This window comes from Quercus lobata, chromosome 8 (genome assembly GCF_001633185.2).
Source record: "Quercus lobata isolate SW786 chromosome 8, ValleyOak3.0 Primary Assembly, whole genome shotgun sequence".
Classification (NCBI taxonomy): Eukaryota; Viridiplantae; Streptophyta; class Magnoliopsida; order Fagales; family Fagaceae; genus Quercus; species Quercus lobata.
Window position 1 is genome coordinate 59,121,387 of NC_044911.1, and position 19,617 is coordinate 59,141,003.

General features: G+C 34.2%; 2 protein-coding genes and 1 non-coding gene across 3 annotated transcripts; 1 reads left to right on the plus strand and 2 right to left on the minus strand.

Annotated features, from left to right (window-relative positions):
* The first annotated feature begins 2,192 nt into the window (after positions 1-2,192).
* On the plus strand, positions 2,193-2,265 carry TRNAR-CCG. The gene has a single exon. It is a non-coding gene; the product is annotated as a tRNA-Arg (tRNA).
* A 3,140-nt stretch (positions 2,266-5,405) lies between these two features.
* On the minus strand, positions 5,406-7,036 carry LOC115958400 (CASP-like protein 4C1). Its single transcript, XM_031076821.1, has 3 exons — positions 6,512-7,036; positions 5,963-6,098; positions 5,406-5,854 (listed from the first exon to the last, which is right to left on the minus strand). The coding sequence occupies exons 1-3, from the start codon at positions 6,781-6,783 to the stop codon at positions 5,633-5,635; spliced, it is 630 nt and encodes a 209-aa protein (XP_030932681.1). The 5' UTR covers positions 6,784-7,036; the 3' UTR covers positions 5,406-5,632.
* Positions 7,037-14,497: 7,461 nt separating this feature from the next.
* LOC115957513 (ubiquitin-conjugating enzyme E2 7-like) lies at positions 14,498-17,613 on the minus strand. The gene is made up of 6 exons (XM_031075772.1): positions 17,261-17,613; positions 17,026-17,128; positions 16,094-16,191; positions 15,883-15,983; positions 15,025-15,102; positions 14,498-14,818 (listed from the first exon to the last, which is right to left on the minus strand). Exons 1-6 carry the CDS (start codon positions 17,304-17,306, stop codon positions 14,741-14,743), a joined length of 504 nt encoding a protein of 167 aa, XP_030931632.1. The 5' UTR covers positions 17,307-17,613; the 3' UTR covers positions 14,498-14,740.
* Between the last annotated feature and the right edge of the window lie 2,004 nt (positions 17,614-19,617).

Here is a 19,617-nt window from a genome sequence, read left to right on the forward strand (position 1 = left end):
CATCATGTGGTTAAATGTATGTGGGCTTATTCTCATTAAAACCATTTCTATGTATCGGGTCAAGTAAGTTACTATACTAATTAAGTTTTTTCTTGATTTTGTAGTCAAACATGAAAACCAAAGAGATTAATATCGGTGATAAGAACTTGGTTTAGGTACATTGCATAATTTCCAAAAAGATAGCAAAACCAGAATTTGCATCTTTGTTATAAATTGCTTACAAAGTTTGCATTTTTACATTTGCACTGAATTTCGAATTAAAGTGATTTCTTCTTAGTTCTGACACTGAGTTTTGTTTACTATTCACTTACAAAGTTTGCATCTTTACATTTGTTATAAATTGCTAATATGTGATTAGATGCACATTATGCCTAAAATTCACTATCTTTATATTTGGCTTTTTTGTTCAGGTTTGACACTTATAACAATGAAGAAAGCACTGTTGTGGACCGATGGATGATACTTTTTGCAGGCTGCGAAGGAACTTAGTGATCAATGGAATCTCACGCGAATTGGAGAGGACCCGGCTGTAGATGTCTGGATGGCAAATGTGAGTCACTATGTTTTTAAAATGTTCAGTGAAGATAAATGTTTTGAACAATGTAAATTTTCCAGAGAGAGATTTATTATTCTATATTTATGCAAGTTTGGTCGCCTTCTTGGAGTGGATCACTCCACTCTGTCTTTCTACTAGAATTTTTTATTCAGATTGTTACAATTTAATTCGAAATTTTATTTGAATTTTCCTATTATTGTTACTATCATATATTATCATTCCAATTGTTCAATTAGAATCTGAAATTGGAGTCCAATTTTATTATACACGTGTACAATCTAATTATTTTTAATTTTGCTGTCATGTACAGAAGCCAATGAGATGAAATTAATAACACATTAAACACTCATGCTTTGGGAATCGGTAGTACCAATCTAAATCTATTGGACCTGCTTCGTGATAATACAACTATGAAGGATGTATAAAAACACGCACAAACCCCTCTCTCTATAAAAAGAGATTGGAGAGAATTTCTTTTATCAGCCATGGAACTTCAGAGGTTTTTTCTTCACACAAATGCACATCATGTTACAAAATGACCCATCGTAAAACTACAAAATGAGTAAAACTCTTAGGGTTTTTTTTTTTTTTTTTTTTAATTTTAAATTTTTTCAGCTACGAAAATTTCAATCACCAATAGGGATTGAAGATTCAAAAGCGTGAATGGATCTTTTGGATAAATATTGTCACCAAGGTTCATATTTCTGTGTAAAATATATATACTGCTAAGTTTTGTTAATGAAATTTTTTGGTTAATAATATGAATTTAGACTTAACTGAGTCTTTTAAATATGAATAAAGTCATGATTAATAATATATCTATTCCCGTGCGGTAGCACGGGACTACATACTAGTTATTATAATAATTGTTATGAAATTTGTAGATTGGATGTTTCTCAAATTTGCATTAAACATGCTCACTCACTAGCAGAATATACTCAAGCTATTGAGAATTATATAACTTGGATCGAGAAAAACCCTTATTTATTATATAACTCACCCTATCAAAAGTTAATTTTATATAATGAATGTTTGTTATATTAAAAAAAAAAGTTATTAGATTTGTTGAAACTCTTTTTTTTGAGAGATAATTTAACTTGTGACATTTACTTTTAATTATCACTTTATATTATTAGACCAAAATACCAATTAATTTTCTATATTAATAAAATTTTGGTCGAAAATAGACAAGAAATAACCCAACTCAACCAATAACCTATATGACATGTCGCTTGGCCCATGGGCCCACCATTTAATACGAAAGCACTCTTTGTTTTTCGTCGCCACCACAACAACACAATTTGTCTTCGTCCCCGAGATCTGGTTGCTACTCCTGCCGTGTCCACATCTGATCTACCAAAAGGTGTATACTCTCTCTCTCTCTCTCTCTCTCGCTCGATAAATTGTGCGGGGAATCATGGCCGTTTAGGCATATATTTTTCGTTTTCTTCTGAATCTGCATATAATTTTTGATTAATGATTTTTTCTTTTTGGGGTTTTGTATCGGGATATTATGTTCTTCTGTTGTTATCGGCGGAATAATTCTATAAACTTTGTCTGTCTCTTAAAATTTTGATCGGGGCCGATGAGTTTTCGATGTAATATGGATATGACATTTAGGAAATAGAGCACACGCGATCGCATAGCGGAGTGGATATCGCGTTAGACTCCGAATCTAAAGGTCGTGGGTTCGATTCCCACTGCGATCGTCCTCACTCTTTTTGATTTTTTTTTTTTATAATGATTTTATGACATTGTGACATTTACCTCTCTGCCTGTTTTATGTGATTTGCATAATGATATTGGAATATTTGATTGCATGGAAGATTGAAGGTTTTTACTACACTCTTGGACCCAATGCAGTAGGTTCATTGTATAATTTTAGGTCCAATAGAGCTGCTTTTAACTTCTATAGGAAGCATAAGCAGGCTTAAGATACATCATTAACGAATGGCACATAATTAAGCTACCGAGAGAAAATGCTTTTGGTTTCGTCGATGTTAGAGTATGCGTGTTAAGTGTTTAAAGGTCTCCTTTCGATACAATTGAGTGATGATTTCTACTAATAGTGTAGCCCAAACAAATTCAGGTGTTAAATGTGATATTGTATTAGAAGCCTTTTTTTTTTTTTTTTTTCTCTCACCTTTTTGGTTATTATTGGATTAGAAGGTGATTAAGTTGGAGAATTATCAACTGAATATATGTGCATGATTCTGTCACTCTCCTGTCGTTCCTTCATGTCTAATGCATACATTGTTCTTGTGGTTGTTCTGTGTATGCTCTAATGTCTGTCTACGATGCTTTTTCTTGAAATGATCAAAGCTTGTTTTCCTTGTTTCTCCTATGTTTTTTTACCCTTTGTGTTTGGTGGGTAAAATGAACATTATTTAAAGAATTAAAAGAAACAATTATGTAATATCTGTAAAGTTTTTTTCTCATGCAACTGTGTTCTCTATTCTTTAGTCAGAAGGATAAAGATTTAGATATAACTGCAGTAGATTGCTTTGTTTGAGCCTTGTTGCTAACAATACACAACCACAGCAAAGACAAGCTTGCACATAGTAACTCTTAAACTTCTTCCTTTCAACATATAAACACCTCAATGCTGATTATTATCCGAGGAATTCAATAATATTTTTGAACAAACATCAGTTTAACATGTGCTGCCTGAGTCTTTTAGTAATGGTGCACTTGAAAAATAGACGATCGCATAGTTCCATGCCACTTTTGCAGCAGCCACACTACAAATCACCATTGTATCCTAATTTGGCTAAAACTGTCTTGTGGATGGTCTATTCTTCATTATTGGCCAATTAGTGAAGGAGCATTTAGGAATTCCGACTAGGAAACAAATCAACTCATGTCAATCTACCTCCTACTTCTGCAGACTGCAGTAAACCCACAACAAATTACATTGTATCCCCATTTGGCATGAGTGGACTCTTTGTGATTGCTAGATAACAAATAAAGGAGTATTTAGGAATTCCCATGTGGAACCATTAAATTTATTCCAATCTACCTCCTACTGCTTTGCCTTGATCTTATTTTAAGGACAATTGCTAGTGACCTCTGATTGAGAAGGAAGCCATTTGATAGTATCTACTATGTGCAATACTATCTAACACAAGCCAGCTTGAATGGACACAAGTTCCTCTGATCTTGCAGGCGGTCAACACCAGTGACCATCCTTCAACGTGATAGAATACCTCTAGCAAAATTGTACAAGCAGCACCGCTTTATAATGTTATTTGAGCAACAAAGCACCTTCTGGAAGCTAGTTATTGTGTCAAAGGAAGACCTTATCACCCTTCCCCACTGCATACTTCATAAAAGAACTTGCGAGGTCTAAGTTTGAAAAATTCCTCCATCCCTGTCAGCTTCCTTGCGGAATGTTAACTGACCAGAACCTCAAACAACAGATATTGATGATATTCAGTACTTCTATCACCACGTGACTGTAAGCGACCAAGAAGATAGGTGTAGTGTGAATTGAGAATATATGTATGAACTCGTGAATGGAAATTTTTGGTGCATCCTCGTTATTTTTGGTGGTACAAGAAATTATGAGATTTTAGTGTATTCTTCTATTGAAATGGTTTTGTGTTGACAGTTGTTATTTGGTGAATGAGCATCCTCTTCATTTTCACTTTCCATATTTTCAATAACTTAGACTAATGGAGCAAAATCTTGATTTGATCACATTACAGCTATGATAGAATGATTCCATATGGAGAATGAACTATAAATGTACAGAGAGCAGAGAGGCCATGATGCTTTATTAATGAAAACAACAGCTTCTGTACTGTGTGTTTACCTATACTAGAAGAAGTATGATGGTTTCGCTTTTGCTTTGCCTTCCTGAAAATTACTTTCCACAAAAAACAGAAAGTGTCTTATCTTATGGAGAAGAATAAATTTTAATTCCCTTACCTAACACTCATGAATAATGGAGGAGACAACCTTGATAAATAGAAGATGCGGATGGTTAGGTTGAGGGCGAATCAAATTTTAGCCGTAGAAAGCTGAATGCCTTCTACTTTCAAATCAATTACATTTTTGAAAATAAATGTTTTCATATTCACACAAAAAAAAAAAAAAAAAAAAAAGGAGAGAACCCCGCTTCACCTACCTCCCAAAAATTAGAAAAGAATTAACTCAAAAAAAAAAAAATAGAAAAGAATTTAGAGACACAAAATGGTTGAAAATGCCTGTCATTTAGGATTGGTTTCTCTAACAAGCAATGTGTCATTATAAGACCTATTAGTATTTCTTACGGGAACGATCATAGTCAACTAATGTTTGTTAGTATGATTGTATGAAGAACAGGCAAGTGCATACAAGTTAATGATCATTTCCCTTCCAATCAGTCTGTAATTGAGTATTCAGTAGCTTGTTGCTCTGGTTAGCACCTGTGTTCCAGCTGGGTCATGGGGCCAATAGACTTCTCTGTCCTATTATGAAACCGACGTGATCATTTTGGAGTGTAGTGCTGATATATGGTGTCTTTGTGCTGCTGCAGATAATTGATGATAAAGACCCTTCTACGCCCAAATTTTTCTTTTAATTTTTGATATTTTCTGGTACTTGCTTACCACCATTTCGTGATTGCTGATTGAACATATGATATGAAAGCAACTTAACTTGGTATTCATTGTAGAGATACGAGTTGTAAAATATCTTAAGCAAGACTAAATGAAACCTCCATAGGTTGAAAAGTATCTTCAACTCAATCCAACCCAACCAATATGTTAAGAGCTTTGTAACTTTATTAATACCTTCTAGTGTGGTGTTTTTAGCATATATTTCGTGTTCAAAACTTGCTGAAAACTATCTATTTATCAAAAAAAAGAAGAAGAAATTGTTTGGAGTTAGCTTAAGAAACTGTTTGCCGAAAACTTTAATGACTTTTATACAAGTGCGAGGGCTCGACAGCACAAGATCTGAAGATCAAATCAATCATACACAAAGAAAAACACCACGTCACTCATATCAATCACATAGTACGGTACACAATAAAAAAGCCTAAGTTTCCGACACACTCAAATATTCCTCTTATCTCTCCCTCACTCTCTCGGTTCAAAGATGAAAACGAGAGCCGTTGATTATGAAACAAACGACCCGAAAACCCGAGAGCAGAGAAGAAAACCCTAGGAACAGAAACCCCGCGAATCCCAATGCGATCGAAATGTCTGATTGGACGCAGAATGCATTTGTGGCCGTACACGTGTTAGTGTTCCTCAGCGTCCTCGCCATCTCCGTTCCCGCGGAATTTGCCGACACCAACAGGTACGCGAACACCTAGAAGATCACAGCGCCCCCACACACACAAAAACAAAAAACATTTATAAATCCAGAATTTTTTTTTTTTGAAAAAAATAAATAAATCAAAAGGTTTAGGGTTTGGACCTGGTCGTGGCCGAAGTCGAACCAGACCTGTAAGCTTTCGGGGAAGAGAGTGGTGTCTCTAGAGATTTCCCAAACGGAGGCTACCATTTCGAAGAGAGAGTACACGGCCACTATCGCATTCGCCGCCAGCACGAATCTGCGTCAATTTCAGTAAGTTTCTACTATTTCTTTTAGCAAATTCATTTGGTCTGTCTCACTCCGTTTGGCCGTTGAGAAAGTAGAGGACAATTGAATTCAAATTTTTATTTTATTTTTTTTTTAATTTTATAAAAAGTGCAGCTTAAGCAAAGTTCTTGTAGTATTGTGCTTGGAAACAGTTTCCATATCTGGCAAAACTGAAATTCTTTTTCGAAAATCGCTATTTGTCTGTTTGTTTTGTGTTTCGAAAATCGTTTTCACTCTGCCAAAGCAAAACATTAAAAATAATAAATAAATAAATGTTTTCAGTGCCTTTTAATTTTGAAATTTGGAGTGGAAAAAAAAGAAAAAATTTTAATTAATTTCTAAGATTGAAAAAAAAAGAAAAAAAGAAAAAGGGGTTTAGGTTACCTGAAGGCTTCGAAATCGTACCAATGCGGAGAAGAGGAAGAGGAGCGTGAATTGGTAGTGATCATGAAAACAGAGGAGGTGAGAGAGAAGCAAAAGGCGGCGAGGCGGAAGAGGAGGATGAGGGAGTTGAAGCGGCGGAGCTTGTGTACGGTCACGGTGGAGTGGAAGTGAGACGCTGGGTGGTGAGGAGTTGCCGACGGTGTTGAGAAATTACTGTTGCGACGGTGAGGTGACGGGTTCTCGCCGTTACGGAGGGCTTGAGGGGATCGCATGCTGCTGCCGGTAGTAGTAGTAGTAGTAGAAGATGTAGATCATTCCTTTCTTTTTTTTCTTTACTGGTGGTGGTGGAAATGATTTGAATTTTTTTTTTTTTAATAGGGTGTGTGAGTTGTGAGTCACGGAGTCACGGGGGAGGGCGAGAGGTTCATGAGAAAAGAGAGGAAAGAGGAAAATGAGAGGGAAAGTGGGGGAGAAGACCAGATGATGGATATGTGAGAGCGAGCGAGAGAGAGAGACAGAGGGCATTAATTAATAATTATTACGAGTAAGTACTGAGTACTTATTAACTTTGGTAGTTGGTGCTGCGTTTGGGTCTTGCTTTAAAAGTAGAATTTTAACTCGAGGACAAAAGTTTGACTCTTCTTTCTTCTTTTAGCTACAGTTACGTGTAAATTATAATATTATTTTTATGTATCATTTAAATAAAATTATACACGCTGAAAAAAATATAATTAAAATTATATATAAATGGTCTATTTAATTGATGTGCACCTATTGATAGGTGAATTTTAACTGCAACAATTTATTTATTTATTTGGTAAACCTGCAAGGATTTATTCAAGACTTTCAACTTCTTTTTCTCTGCCATAAATTTATTTAAATAATATTTTGATTATTATGGATGGGATGATTAAAATATCTCGTCTTGCTTGACCCCCGTGCAGGACCTGTTTAGAAGGGATGGATTTTGACCATCATTTTCCACCCAAGTTTAAATATATAATTTTATATTTTTATTTACATAGATATATTATGATGAACCAAATAATTCTCTTTGTCCAGACAATTCAAATTGGATGAACAAAAGCACCATTAAACGGACATTAAATGGGAAACCGTTACACACCAATGAACGCAGGGGATATGGCTGTTGGAGGAGACATCAAATCACCTCATTAAGCCACCAGAAGATGTTACAAGAGGGCATTCAAGCCACCCTTGAATGCCACCAACCGCTAGAAGAGAAAACCCTCTCTCTCTCTCTCTCTCTCTCTCTCTCTCTCTCTCTCTCTCTATATATATATATATATATATATATTTTACGTGCAAGTTAGATTTGAACTTATATAGAAGAGTAGATAAACTATCTAACAATACATTTCGATGAAAAAGCTCATGAGTGAAAAAATGCAAGCTTTGACATCATAATGTCTAGAGAAAAGGAAAGTGATTGCAAGAATGTAAAGTAGAAAAATGATGTATGTGGAAAACCCTAAGAAAGGGATGAAAAATCATGGTTTGAGCAAGAGAGAATCACTCCTGCTCTGTTCAACTTGTATTATATGGGGAAAAAAGGGTATCTCTTGTACAACAAGGATATTCTTCCTCAAAAGAGAGACATTGTTTTCTACCTTACTTCCTTATCAATTTTCTACTCTTTTCTCAAAAGATCTACTTAGGTTCTTGCCCTAATAGTCTAGCTGTATGTTCCTCTTATAGTCCAAGGAATATGACTGAGTACAAAGACAAGTGTCAAGTCATCATTTTCTTATTTTGAACCTTACTACGACTAAGGTACTATTTGGTGGCTGGAGAAGAGAGAATGCCACCATCAGGTTTGTGGCATGGAGATAAATGTCTTTGCCACTGCATTGGGAACAATTATTGACCAATTAGAGGGACATCAGAGGTGCTAAAGATGATACACGTGTCCCTGAAGTGATCCAACATACATTCAGCCAATAAGGGGTGTTTCTATAGTAGTTGACTTTAGGAGGTCATTATCTCCCTTTTTATGAGTACTTGTTGAGTACCTATGTTAGATGTATATCTTACTTCCTTTCCAAATCAGTCACGTCCTTGGCACGGGCCAATGATGATATCTTGTAGCCAACATTTCCTCTCCTTTGCTCACAGCCACTCCATGTGTAAGGTCCAGATCCAGCCACATCGACACTCTCCCATGCCTTGGCTGGTGTACTTTACATATATACAATGCCAAACTCCTGGGATAGGTACACAAAAAAATACTTACACTTAGATAACAAGAGACATGCATTCATCTTTGCTCAATATACTCAATCATCATCTAACTTTATCATCGATGGTTCGGTGGCCAGCACCACACCGGTGGCCAATCGAGCAAGTTTCATTCTCTTGATCTTGTGCAAGTTTCTTGAAGCACCAATGATACATTCCATTTGGACGAACATCTCAATTGATGATTTTGGCATCATCAACTTGTTTATTATTATTTTCATACATATTTTATTACCATTTTAAAACACATATCTCTCTTAGCACTTTTATTGTGGCCCTCCATTTTCTCTCACTAATAGCATAATCACCTCTTTAAGGATAGCAAGATGACTCTCTCAAAATAATACTCTCTTGCCTCTCACCTCTCACCTCTCGCCTCTTCACTGCTACCGCTGTTGAGTTTGAGATCTATATTTGAGGATTTGTATATGGGTTTGAAGATTTTGAGATCTACATTTGATGACTTTTATGATTTGTATGTATGATGAATTTGCAAAGCATTTTACTAGGATTAAAGTTGAGATAAAGACAGAAGAGAGAGAATCTGATGGGTGATGGGAGAAGTGAGAGAGAAAAATAATTCAAATAAAATAAAATACAAAGTTATAGTAACCTTGTATATTTATACGATTACTATAGCAAAAATGTAAATATACAGTGATATAGATGGATTGATGCGAGTAGATTTGTGGCTTAAATGTGTAAATTTCACTTTTTTTTTTTAAAATTCTTTTTTATAGACAAACTGGTGCAGATGCTCTAACAGTAGAGGTGTTAATGGGCAAATTGTTATTAGTTGATTGACTTCTAATTCTTTCCCTTAAAAAAAAAAAAGAAAGGAATTTTATTTAGACAACCACATCTGTGTGTTTATATATATAGTAACTTTCTAATGATGCAATGAATTGTCAGTGAATCACTCGTCTAAAGTTTAAACACACGAGTTAGGAAATTCTAGCTACCTTAGGAAGGAGCTTATATAGTGGTATAGAGCTGAATAAATTCCTGTGAATTTAGGCTTTTCCCTTATAGGGAGCATAGTGGAGTTAATGTCTCGAGATTTTCAGGTCTAACTTCTCCTCCTTGGGAGATACAAGTGTCTAGGACGATCCTTGGACGTGATGTGTAAGTTCTTTCTATATGGAGATTACGACGAAGTGGAGGGCATGCAAATGCCATGGAAGACTAAGTGTAGAGGATCGTCAGTCATAATGGGGTACTGGACGAGTTGGCATAGGACAGATCACATCGCAGGGTGCCAATCACGAGTACCTGCTCTTATATGTGACGATCCCTCGGAGTCAAGACAACTCTCGTGTGTTAGATTTGTTTTGTTTCGGTGAAAATATTCCCTATCACTTTCAAAAAAGAATTTCCCCTCTTTGTTCCCCCATAGAATGTGTTAAATGAGTTAAATCCCTTCCAACCATACCTTGATTGACAGATCTCATCAAAATTCAGAAGTGGCCATCTGTTGTTTTTTTCTCAACAAGAAGGCCATGAAAAGCCCTTGTTATGCATGCTATAAATTACTTTAACAGCAAAACACATTTTTTGCTACAGTAAGCCCTTCCTTTGTTTAGAATTTGATACACCCCGCCAACTTTTTTGAGTTCTCACCTGCTTTCGGTTTGTAGGGAAATTATGATGAATGTGATAAGGAAATTGCTTGACGAAGGACAGCCAAAAAAGTCTGAATCGTGTAGTACGCCACAGTCAATATTCGAAACTTTCGGAATGATTAGTCATTAGCGTGCTTCACCTTCACCAGACTTTTAATGTTCAACTGGTTTACGCAAACACTAGTTTTTACTTTTTAGCTATAATCCCTTGTCTTGATCTGACTTTTTTTCCCCCCCAATAATCTGTATTATGGAGTACGTATGAATATCATCTCTTTGTTTTTATTTATTTATTGCTTGGGCAGAAATTTAAGTGGAGGTTAATAAAATGGTAACCGTGTATAAACTTGGATATTAAATTGGTATTAGTAGTGTGTGTTTCGATTTTAGAATTGAAGTAATCTGTCCCTTTCATTGCATATACATACACACACGTACGGACACATGCGTAAAAATGAAATAATGGTGAGGTCATTAACGATTATTTAAAATCTCATATTTCTTGCTTCTCGTGACAGTTATTAAGGCAGAATATACTGAAATGATTTCCATGGGATTTTTGCTATGCGAGTGCACATTGTGTTCTGTTGGGCCATTAAAATTAAATTCATCATTAATGACCCGCATTGCATTATTTGATTGGGTCACGCATATAAAAAAACCTGAGAGGTCACTAGTCAGCATTGGACTTAAAAAGCCAAGAAAAAGAAGAAATGACATGAATTCAGAAAAGGAAAGGTTGAACAGCTTAGCAGGAGACACGGAGGACACAGGGTAATCATAAAGCATTAATAAGATAGAAAATAACTGCTACATCCTCAAAGGATAAATAGAGGTCTCATTCAGTAGTAAAGGACACATGCACATATACATACACATACATATATTCATATAACTTATCAAAAGCACAAGCAGATCACCTTGAGTAGGGATGGCAATGGGCGGGATGAGGCCGGAGGATAGGAGGGTCTTCGTCTTTGCCCTATATGGTTTTATTTTATCTCATTTTTGCCCCGCCGCATATTATGGGAAAAATTTTCTCACTCTATCCATGTCCCTTGGGGCCCTATGAAGTCCCGTCCCACCCTGTAAAACTTTTTTTTTTGTTAATTTTCCCTATATTTAGTATAATTTTTTTAATGGAACCTATTTCATTAATAAAAATATACTTGAAATTATAACTAAATTTATCCTATCAAATCAAATCAATTTTTAGAAAAAATTGAATAATATATCTAAGTATTTAATTAGACAATCATTAAAAAAAAAAAAAAAAAAAATCTCATAGTATAACACATAACAAAATAAAGGCGGAGAACCATATTTGGTAGAATAAAATAAACTAATATTGATATATTTGTTTAAATAGTAGGGTTTTAGGGTATGAAAAACTTACAATTATAACCCTTAGCAATGCAGGGCGGGGTGGGGCGGGGCGGGTTAGGGTGGGTCTAAAAAGTTTAAATTCATCCCCGCCCCGTCCTGTGGTGTGGGGCTAAAATCTTGCCCCATCCCTGCCCCACTACCTTCGCGGGGTGGGGAAAATCTGTGCGGGGTGAAGTGGGGAGGGCCAGGTTAAGCGGAACGGGAAAAAATTGCCATCCCTAACCTTCAGGAGTAAATTATTGGATATTTTCGGAGTACCATAAATGTATATACCTCCCTCTCACATAATTGAGGGTCTCACTAATTAAATTTATGATTGGACCCACAATTCATGTGAGAGGGAGAATACGTATTTATTGTACTCCTAAAGTATTCAATAATATTCCCTTTCAGATATATAAGTATAGATTCTTAGGAAGTAGTTTGTAATTAAGTAGTCCTTTAGATATGTAAGGAGATTATTTTCTTGTAAGTTGATGCTCCTTTGTACATGTAAATGTGGTTTCAGTCAAGTATCCATTAATTTGATGCAATTATTAGTTGTTTGATGTAATTTGATTTAATTAATCATCTATTTCGAAGCAGTGTAGTGTTAGTGCAATCCAGTAAACTTGAATTAGTTATTTTCAAGTAGTTCAATTTCAATTGATTTGATTTGTTGTAGTTCAGCTTTAATCGAGACGATTTATTTCGAGTTCTTTAATTTCGAGATGATGTCCTTCAATCTGACTTACTTTGAGTAGTCACTATAGTTTAAATAATAGCTTAACTTATTCATTTTAGGAACTTAGTCTCTTAGGATTTCACATTTCACATTTTCTTGTTGTTAACTTGTGCATTTGTCAAAAGTTCTATTAAGTAAAGAGTTTCTAAACTTCAGACCATAGTCTACGAAGTCAAATAATCACTTCGAGCTAGAAATAGTATCTTGAGTGAGGTAATAGTTAGCAAAATCCAAAGCCATCTCAAGTAATCTGAAAAGGTATTTAAGAAACCAAAATTAATCTAAAAATTGGTTTTTATTTAGCATTTGACACTAAAACTTCTTTGTTCTTACGTCAAGATAACCTATAATTCCTACAACAATAAATGGGGCCAGCATTTGCACCAACATTCTAAATGATATATATAAATATATATATATATATATATATATTAATCTAATCCCATGTTCGGAACTTTAGCTAATTTTCTAGTATATATAGAGTCCTCCTTATCATTGAGTAGTAGTATTCTCATATGCTGTGTCAAGTTGTCAAGGATGGAGCCAGAATTTTAATGGGGGTGGAGTAAATGACCAATCACACCAATGTGGATGTGCAGTCCCTGAAATAAGTGTTCTTTTTCCCATAAAACAAAGCTTTCAGGAATTAGAAATAAATATATAAACGTCTGTGCTAATGAGGGCATTCTATAGGTCTGCTTGTGGGCTTGTATATAGATTTCTAGTGGAGGGCTAAAGCCCTCTTCATACATTTAAAAAACAAAGCTGTGTATTCTCGTATCAGGATATTTTGGGGTTCGTTGTGCGTGTGTTGATTTATAGAGGTTACAATTCAGGCCCAATGGGTGCTTAAGTCTTTTGAATGTATGGTGTGTTGTAGGTCCTCCCTGAGCATTCCCATCCGCTTGTTATTTTAAATAACCACTCTTACAACACACCTTATATCTAATTTTTTATTTTGTTTTCCAATACATTAAAATAATACATTTTCTACCTTAGGTAACATGGATATGCCAAGAGAGAGAGATTAAAAAAATACAAAAAAAAAAAAAAAAATTGGTATATATGGTGCTACAACTATTTTTAGATGTTATTGTAGCAACATATTGTTATCTACAGTAATAGATAAACCAATGAATTGTGTTTTTACTTTTTAATGATTTATTTGCTACAGTGCAATGCATATTGCATGTTACCCATTGGGAATGCTCTTATTCAATTTTTATTATTATTATCGAAAGTCTGATTCAAATTGTTTCAGCTTGAACAATCATACTAGGTAAATTTCTCATTTTGATAGTCTTTTAGGGTTTCAAGTGCACGTAAATTGATAAGAAACAATGATAAATAGAAAAAATCAGTTAGTGTTAGCCTGATGACAAATAGACGCTAGAAGTTGAAATTCTATTATATATATTTTTAAAGTAATAAAACTAGGTAAGATTAACCAATCAGTTAAAGACATTGATTCAAGAACCAGACGTCACTACCTCCAATTATCTAGATTTAGGGTTTACTGTTAATAATATTTGCATAACCTGGTAAAAGATGATTACACAATAAAATTTTCATGGTCATCGGCCTCTGTAATATTCACATTGTAGTGCAGATCAGTTGTGGGATCACTGGGATAACCCAATTTTTGTTTCAATAATTATTGTTTCTTTATAACACAATCAAGGCCATCTGAATGGTTTCTTTATATAAAAATTGCACACATACTTTCTTTATGTTTTTGGGTTAAAAAAAAAAAGTTTTTGGGTCAAATAAGCCTGAATGCCCAACAAACTGTATACTCCACAGCCTCAACTCCGAGTAGATGAGATAGAAAATTACAAACCCATTCGAATAGAGCAATAGAGGCACTTACATTGTATAGGGCCTAGGAAACCAATACTACAATACGTCTATGAATTCCATGGTAGAAAAAAGAAGAAGAAGATATCACTGTACTTGTTCAATAACTAGTATAAACATAAACAAGCTGAACTCAAATAAGTTCAAGAACCATCCGATGTATGATATAATTTTCATTAATAATATCAATAGAAGATGTGCAAAACAAGCGACATTAATGGTGAACTGAAAATAAAGCTACAATAGATTAGCAAAATAAAAAATAGAAGACCATATTGAGTAATGTAAGACTTAATGGCGATCAATCCCTTCCGTCATAACAAATTACGAACTTTTAGGTGAAAAAAATAGAAGCCAGCAATAGCAGCACATTAGTTGGTTTTATAACATTTCTTGTGATTTTCTGACACAGCGACTGACTTTCTTTCTGAACTCGTCCCTTTGGTCTCTCCATTGTTTCTTTAGTTACAAAATTAACAAGTTGCAAAAGTATATCAGCAAATCAATCAGGTAAGCCACAATGAAAAACTTTAACCTATTATGTTTATTCACTTTGATACAGATTTTTTTTTTTTTTTAATATTTTTTTTATATAGATTAAAAAAATTGCGGCTCAAAATTTAGGGTTGCATAATAATGATGAAAATATAAATATAGAGACTTACTGCAGCATCCACATTTGCAGGAGATTCATCGTTAGGGCTTGAAAGCATTGATATAATACTCAAAATTATGCTCTCAACCTGCAATTAAAGTCAAATCAGTTAGTAAGGTTGTACAAGAAGGTATAGAGATAAAGAGAATGAGATATGGAGGACACTAGACAATGAAGCAGAAAATCGGGGAATAACTTGATCAAAGAAGCAGAAAACACCCGATTTAAGATGAAGAGAATCATATGCAAAGTAAAACAAAAAAGTGAAAAAACTAGAGCCTAGCTAAGACAGTCTTGCTAGCCTTGATAAACAGCAAATAACCTTTTGAAATCAAGATCACTGGCTCCATTGTGGTTACAAATTTACCAGTTGGCTAAGACAACTATGATAATATCTTTCAATCTTAACACATTGCCTTTTATACAAATACTCTATGGTAATTAAGATATGTTAAAATATCAATAACTTTTCATCCATGAATGAATTATTCACTGACATAACAAATATTATAGGTGTAACTTTCTTTTCCTCCTTGTTTGGTTTTCTTCTTGGAAGTAATATATGAAAGTGAAACTGGTGTGATTCTGCCACCAATCTTCCATCTCGTGCCTTCTTCTTTTACCAGTTTCTTATACTGGTTCGCCATCGGTTTAGCCAATTTTATATTATATACATACTCAGAGAACTCAAAAAACGGTGTGCCATAGCCTAAAATGCTGTTAGGGTGGAACTATTAATTATTACTAAATCAAGACCAAGTGAAAACACAAAGATATAATGAATAAGTAAGAATTCAATTCATAATAATGGGCTAAAAATATATAGGGTGAAACAAGGAAAGCAACATTTTGAAAAATCAAAACATACTGTATGGACTGGACTCCAACGTTCGCTTGCTCGCTCATAGCCATTTGGATCATCACCAGGGGGATGGAGAATTGAAATGCAAACCTTTCCATCTGAGTAAACTGCAGTTTAGAAAGATTCAAGACATTAGTCCAACTCAAGGAGAGAGAGAGAGAGAGAGAGAGAGAGATAACTCTATTCAAAAATTCGAATACAGAAGACAAGTACTCACCATTAGGATGCCATATCTCTGAGGTAAACCTCACCGATGGAGGGCTGTTAGGGTAATTAGAGGGAAAGCTCATGATGGCATTAAAGAAACCCCCCTCACTGCAACAAGCGAACACAAACAAGCTTGTAAGGTCAATGCACCAAATATCCTAATTTAAAACCAACTACTCAGCACATTTGTGATAAGAGCTGGTAAGGTCAATGCACCAAATATCCTAATTTAAAACCAACTACTAAGCACATCTGTGATAAGAACTCAATTGGAGCCTAAGCATATAGGTACAATGTAGAAGGCTTAAGTTTGAGATAAATCAGTGAAATACTACATAATGGTCAGGCGAAAAACAGAAGAAGTACAATTTTAACTAACCAAAACTGAGTTAAAGCATCAGTCTACAACACATTCAATACATATATCAAACCATAATTCCCAAATTAGAAACACCAAAGAAAGCTGAATGATCAATAAACAGAACATGTAAATTTTGCTTATTTTTAGAATTTGTGGTCATCATTAACTAGTGATTACATACCATTCTCAAAACTAAAAATCCATCAAACATTCACAGTGATCATATACCATTCAAATTTCCAACTTAGAAAAGAAAATTATATTGCAAACTGATTACAGACACTCCTTCAAAACTTCAGAAGCACCCACCTTTCTATTGTCAAATCAAACACAAAAACCAAAACTAAATTCCCACAGAAAAACCGATAAACAACCAAATAAACAAAACACACCTCCAAAGCAAAAAAACAACAAAAATCATGATCTTCAAACTCAAGTCAAAAAATTATCATGTCAATCTCAAAACAAAATAAAACCCATATACCAAAAACCAAAGCTCTGATAACAAACATCGTTAAAAAAAAGAAGCTAAATAAATTTAAAAAATTCAAACTTTAGGGAAGAAGAACTGGATCACTGACTAGAGAGTATCAGGAGGGCCAATAATCGATACGCTCCACTCGAACACGTTTTCCTCGTCAACCAGACCAGCTGAGAAGCCATCAACCGGGTTTTTACAGAGATCTATAAATCAAAAAAAAAAAAAAAAAAACTTTAATCAATCTGTCAAAAACAAAACAAAAAAAACATCAATCTAAACAAAACCCACATAAGAGAAAACACCAAGTGATTGAAAAAAGGGTCAGAGAGAAGGACCTCTGAGCTGCTTTTGGAGGAGCAGGCTTGCTTGAGACGCAGCCATTGTAGACCAGAAAAACCAGGGAGGCAAAGCAAGAATGAGAATCAGAAAACTCGAGGAAGGGCTTTGCCTTATATATATATATATATATATATATATATATATAATACTATAAAATAATACTATATATGTTATGGGGGTGAGGACTCTCTTTGAAGCGTGAACTAGCTTTTATAGGTAACGAGGAGTCAGCAGAGAATCAAAATAGAGCGAGTTCTTGTAGGAGTAGGGCGTTTTGAGTCTTCCTCTTTTCCGATGAATAAACTATAAACACAAACACAAAAGAGGAAAGGCGGTGGCCACCTTGGCCACGTAGAGTATTTGCTTTTCCATTACTTTTATTGTTTTTTGACTTATTTTTATTTTTATTTTTAATTTAAAATATTTGAAAAATATTGAACCGGCCTATTAAATAGGGTTGAAAAAAAAAAATTTTGAAGGACTGTGATAGGTATTATTGTAATTTTTTTTTTCTTTTTAAGATTACAATTTTACTTTTTAAATAATTATAAAATTGATGATTGTTTTTCCATTAATTAAAAAGAAGAAAAGTTGACGGGGGCTCTATGTCGGTCTTACTTTTTTGATTACTCACATTCTCCTTTTGTTGGGAATAAAATCAAATTAATCACCCAATACAATAAATAAGCGGTTCAGCAATGTGTCACGTCCTTAGATCTGCAACGATTTTACTATGTTAAGAAAAATTATATCATTGCACATTTTTGGTGCGATGGTCACTCCACAGGTACTTATACTTGTGGAGTGAGTGTGGGGGATAAGGGTCGGGGTTCAAGTTTCCATGAGGGAGTTTCACACATATATACACTTAGATTAAGCTAGATTAGAATTATATCTTGTATCAAAAAAATAAAAAAATTATAGAAACGGAGTATAATATAGTTTCTCAATACATCAAACCTCTTAAGCTTTTGCTTCATGGACTAAACATTTAAAAAAAAAAAAATCTCCCATTTAAAATTGTAATGCTTTTAAATTGAATCAGGTCACAAACCATACTCAACATAGTTCAACATAGTCTCCACTATACAAACACACAAGAGGAAGGATTTTTTTTATTTTATTTTAAGAAACAAATACACACATTAAGGGGAGAGAAGAATTCTAACATAAAAGTACACCACAAACTTTACTTAAAAGTCATAACAACCTTTGGAGTGTTTTGGAATTTGAAAGATTTGAAATATGGAGCCAACGAATGAGAAAGGCAGAAGGGGATGGGAAAAAAAAAAGCATTTTAAATCATTAGTCATTAGACTCATTACAAATTAGTATATTTAATGGCTGTTTTTTTTCATTAAATCAAAACGAGAAGGTTAGTTCATACACATGCTGGTTTTTTCCCCTTTATTTTTACCTCTGACTTTGTATACATAATGTAGTATGATCACCTCAAAAAATACTATACCATATATTATATAAAGTTAGGATACTTATAAATTTAGTAGCTTTGATTAAGGCATATACATTCATTACCTTTCAAATTTGTAGATATTAGACGTCAAATAAGATAAATGTGAAAAACTATAAACAATAATGAATCAATTTCGATGGGAATAGTAAAAAAAATTGTGTGAATCCAAGTTATATGATGGTACAAATTCTAAGAAATTATAAGTTTTTGAGTAATGTTTATTACAGGCATGACTTAAAGTCACGAGTTCAATGCATTTTGAGCAGTGTGTAGATTCACACATGTGTAACAAGTTTTCCCCTAAGCTTTTAACCTAGTTTTGCTAGCAAAACAAAGATAAAAGCTCACAACAATCAATTACTTTTCCTATTCATGGAGGCCGAATAGCTCATAATGCTTATTTTACATGAAAGAGCATCATTAAGACAAGTCAAGTCATGGAACGATATAAATTAATCTCAAATCTCAACTACAATAATTTTGTCCAGGGATGCAGTGGTGAAAAAAACACATTGATGAAGAAACAAGAAGATGGAAAATTAATCATTAACCTAAGGTATTTTTATATCCTATGTGGTGGATGAAATAAAACGAATCCTATTGAGTAAACATTTTGTCTGAGGATAATTTGATGTGGGTTAAAAAAAATGCAATGTGAAAAGTTTGATGTGAAAAAGTGCATATTCTGTGGCTTTGGCAACTCTCACATGCATAAAGCAACTTGCATATGGGAGAGTTGAAATGGAAGCACTATGACAAGATTTTTAAAACACGTATGGCACACGAGAACTCCTAAATACAAGTGAATTTGGAAGGTAAATTATAAAGGTGAAAGTGTGTAAAGACTAAAGAGTACAAATTAGCTTTATGGAGTTGTGC

What these genes read in the sequence shown, in the direction of transcription:
- LOC115958400 (XM_031076821.1), bottom strand. Translation starts at nt 6,783, where the DNA reads ATGCGATCCCCTCAAGCCCTCCGTAACGGCGAGAACCCGTCACCTCAC. An exon ending in TACGATTTCGAAGCCTTCAG is followed by an intron (nt 6,099 to 6,511) that starts GTAACCTAAACC and finishes AAATTGACGCAG; the next exon opens with ATTCGTGCTGGCGGCGAATG. An exon ending in TCGACTTCGGCCACGACCAG is followed by an intron (nt 5,855 to 5,962) that starts GTCCAAACCCTA and finishes GTGATCTTCTAG; the next exon opens with GTGTTCGCGTACCTGTTGGT.
- LOC115957513 (XM_031075772.1), bottom strand. Translation starts at nt 17,306, where the DNA reads ATGGCTGCGTCTCAAGCAAGCCTGCTCCTCCAAAAGCAGCTCAGAG. An exon ending in GGCCCTCCTGATACTCTCTA is followed by an intron (nt 16,192 to 17,025) that starts GTCAGTGATCCA and finishes CGCTTGTTGCAG; the next exon opens with TGAGGGGGGTTTCTTTAATG. An exon ending in GTTGGAGTCCAGTCCATACA is followed by an intron (nt 15,103 to 15,882) that starts GTATGTTTTGAT and finishes CTTTAATTGCAG; the next exon opens with GTTGAGAGCATAATTTTGAG.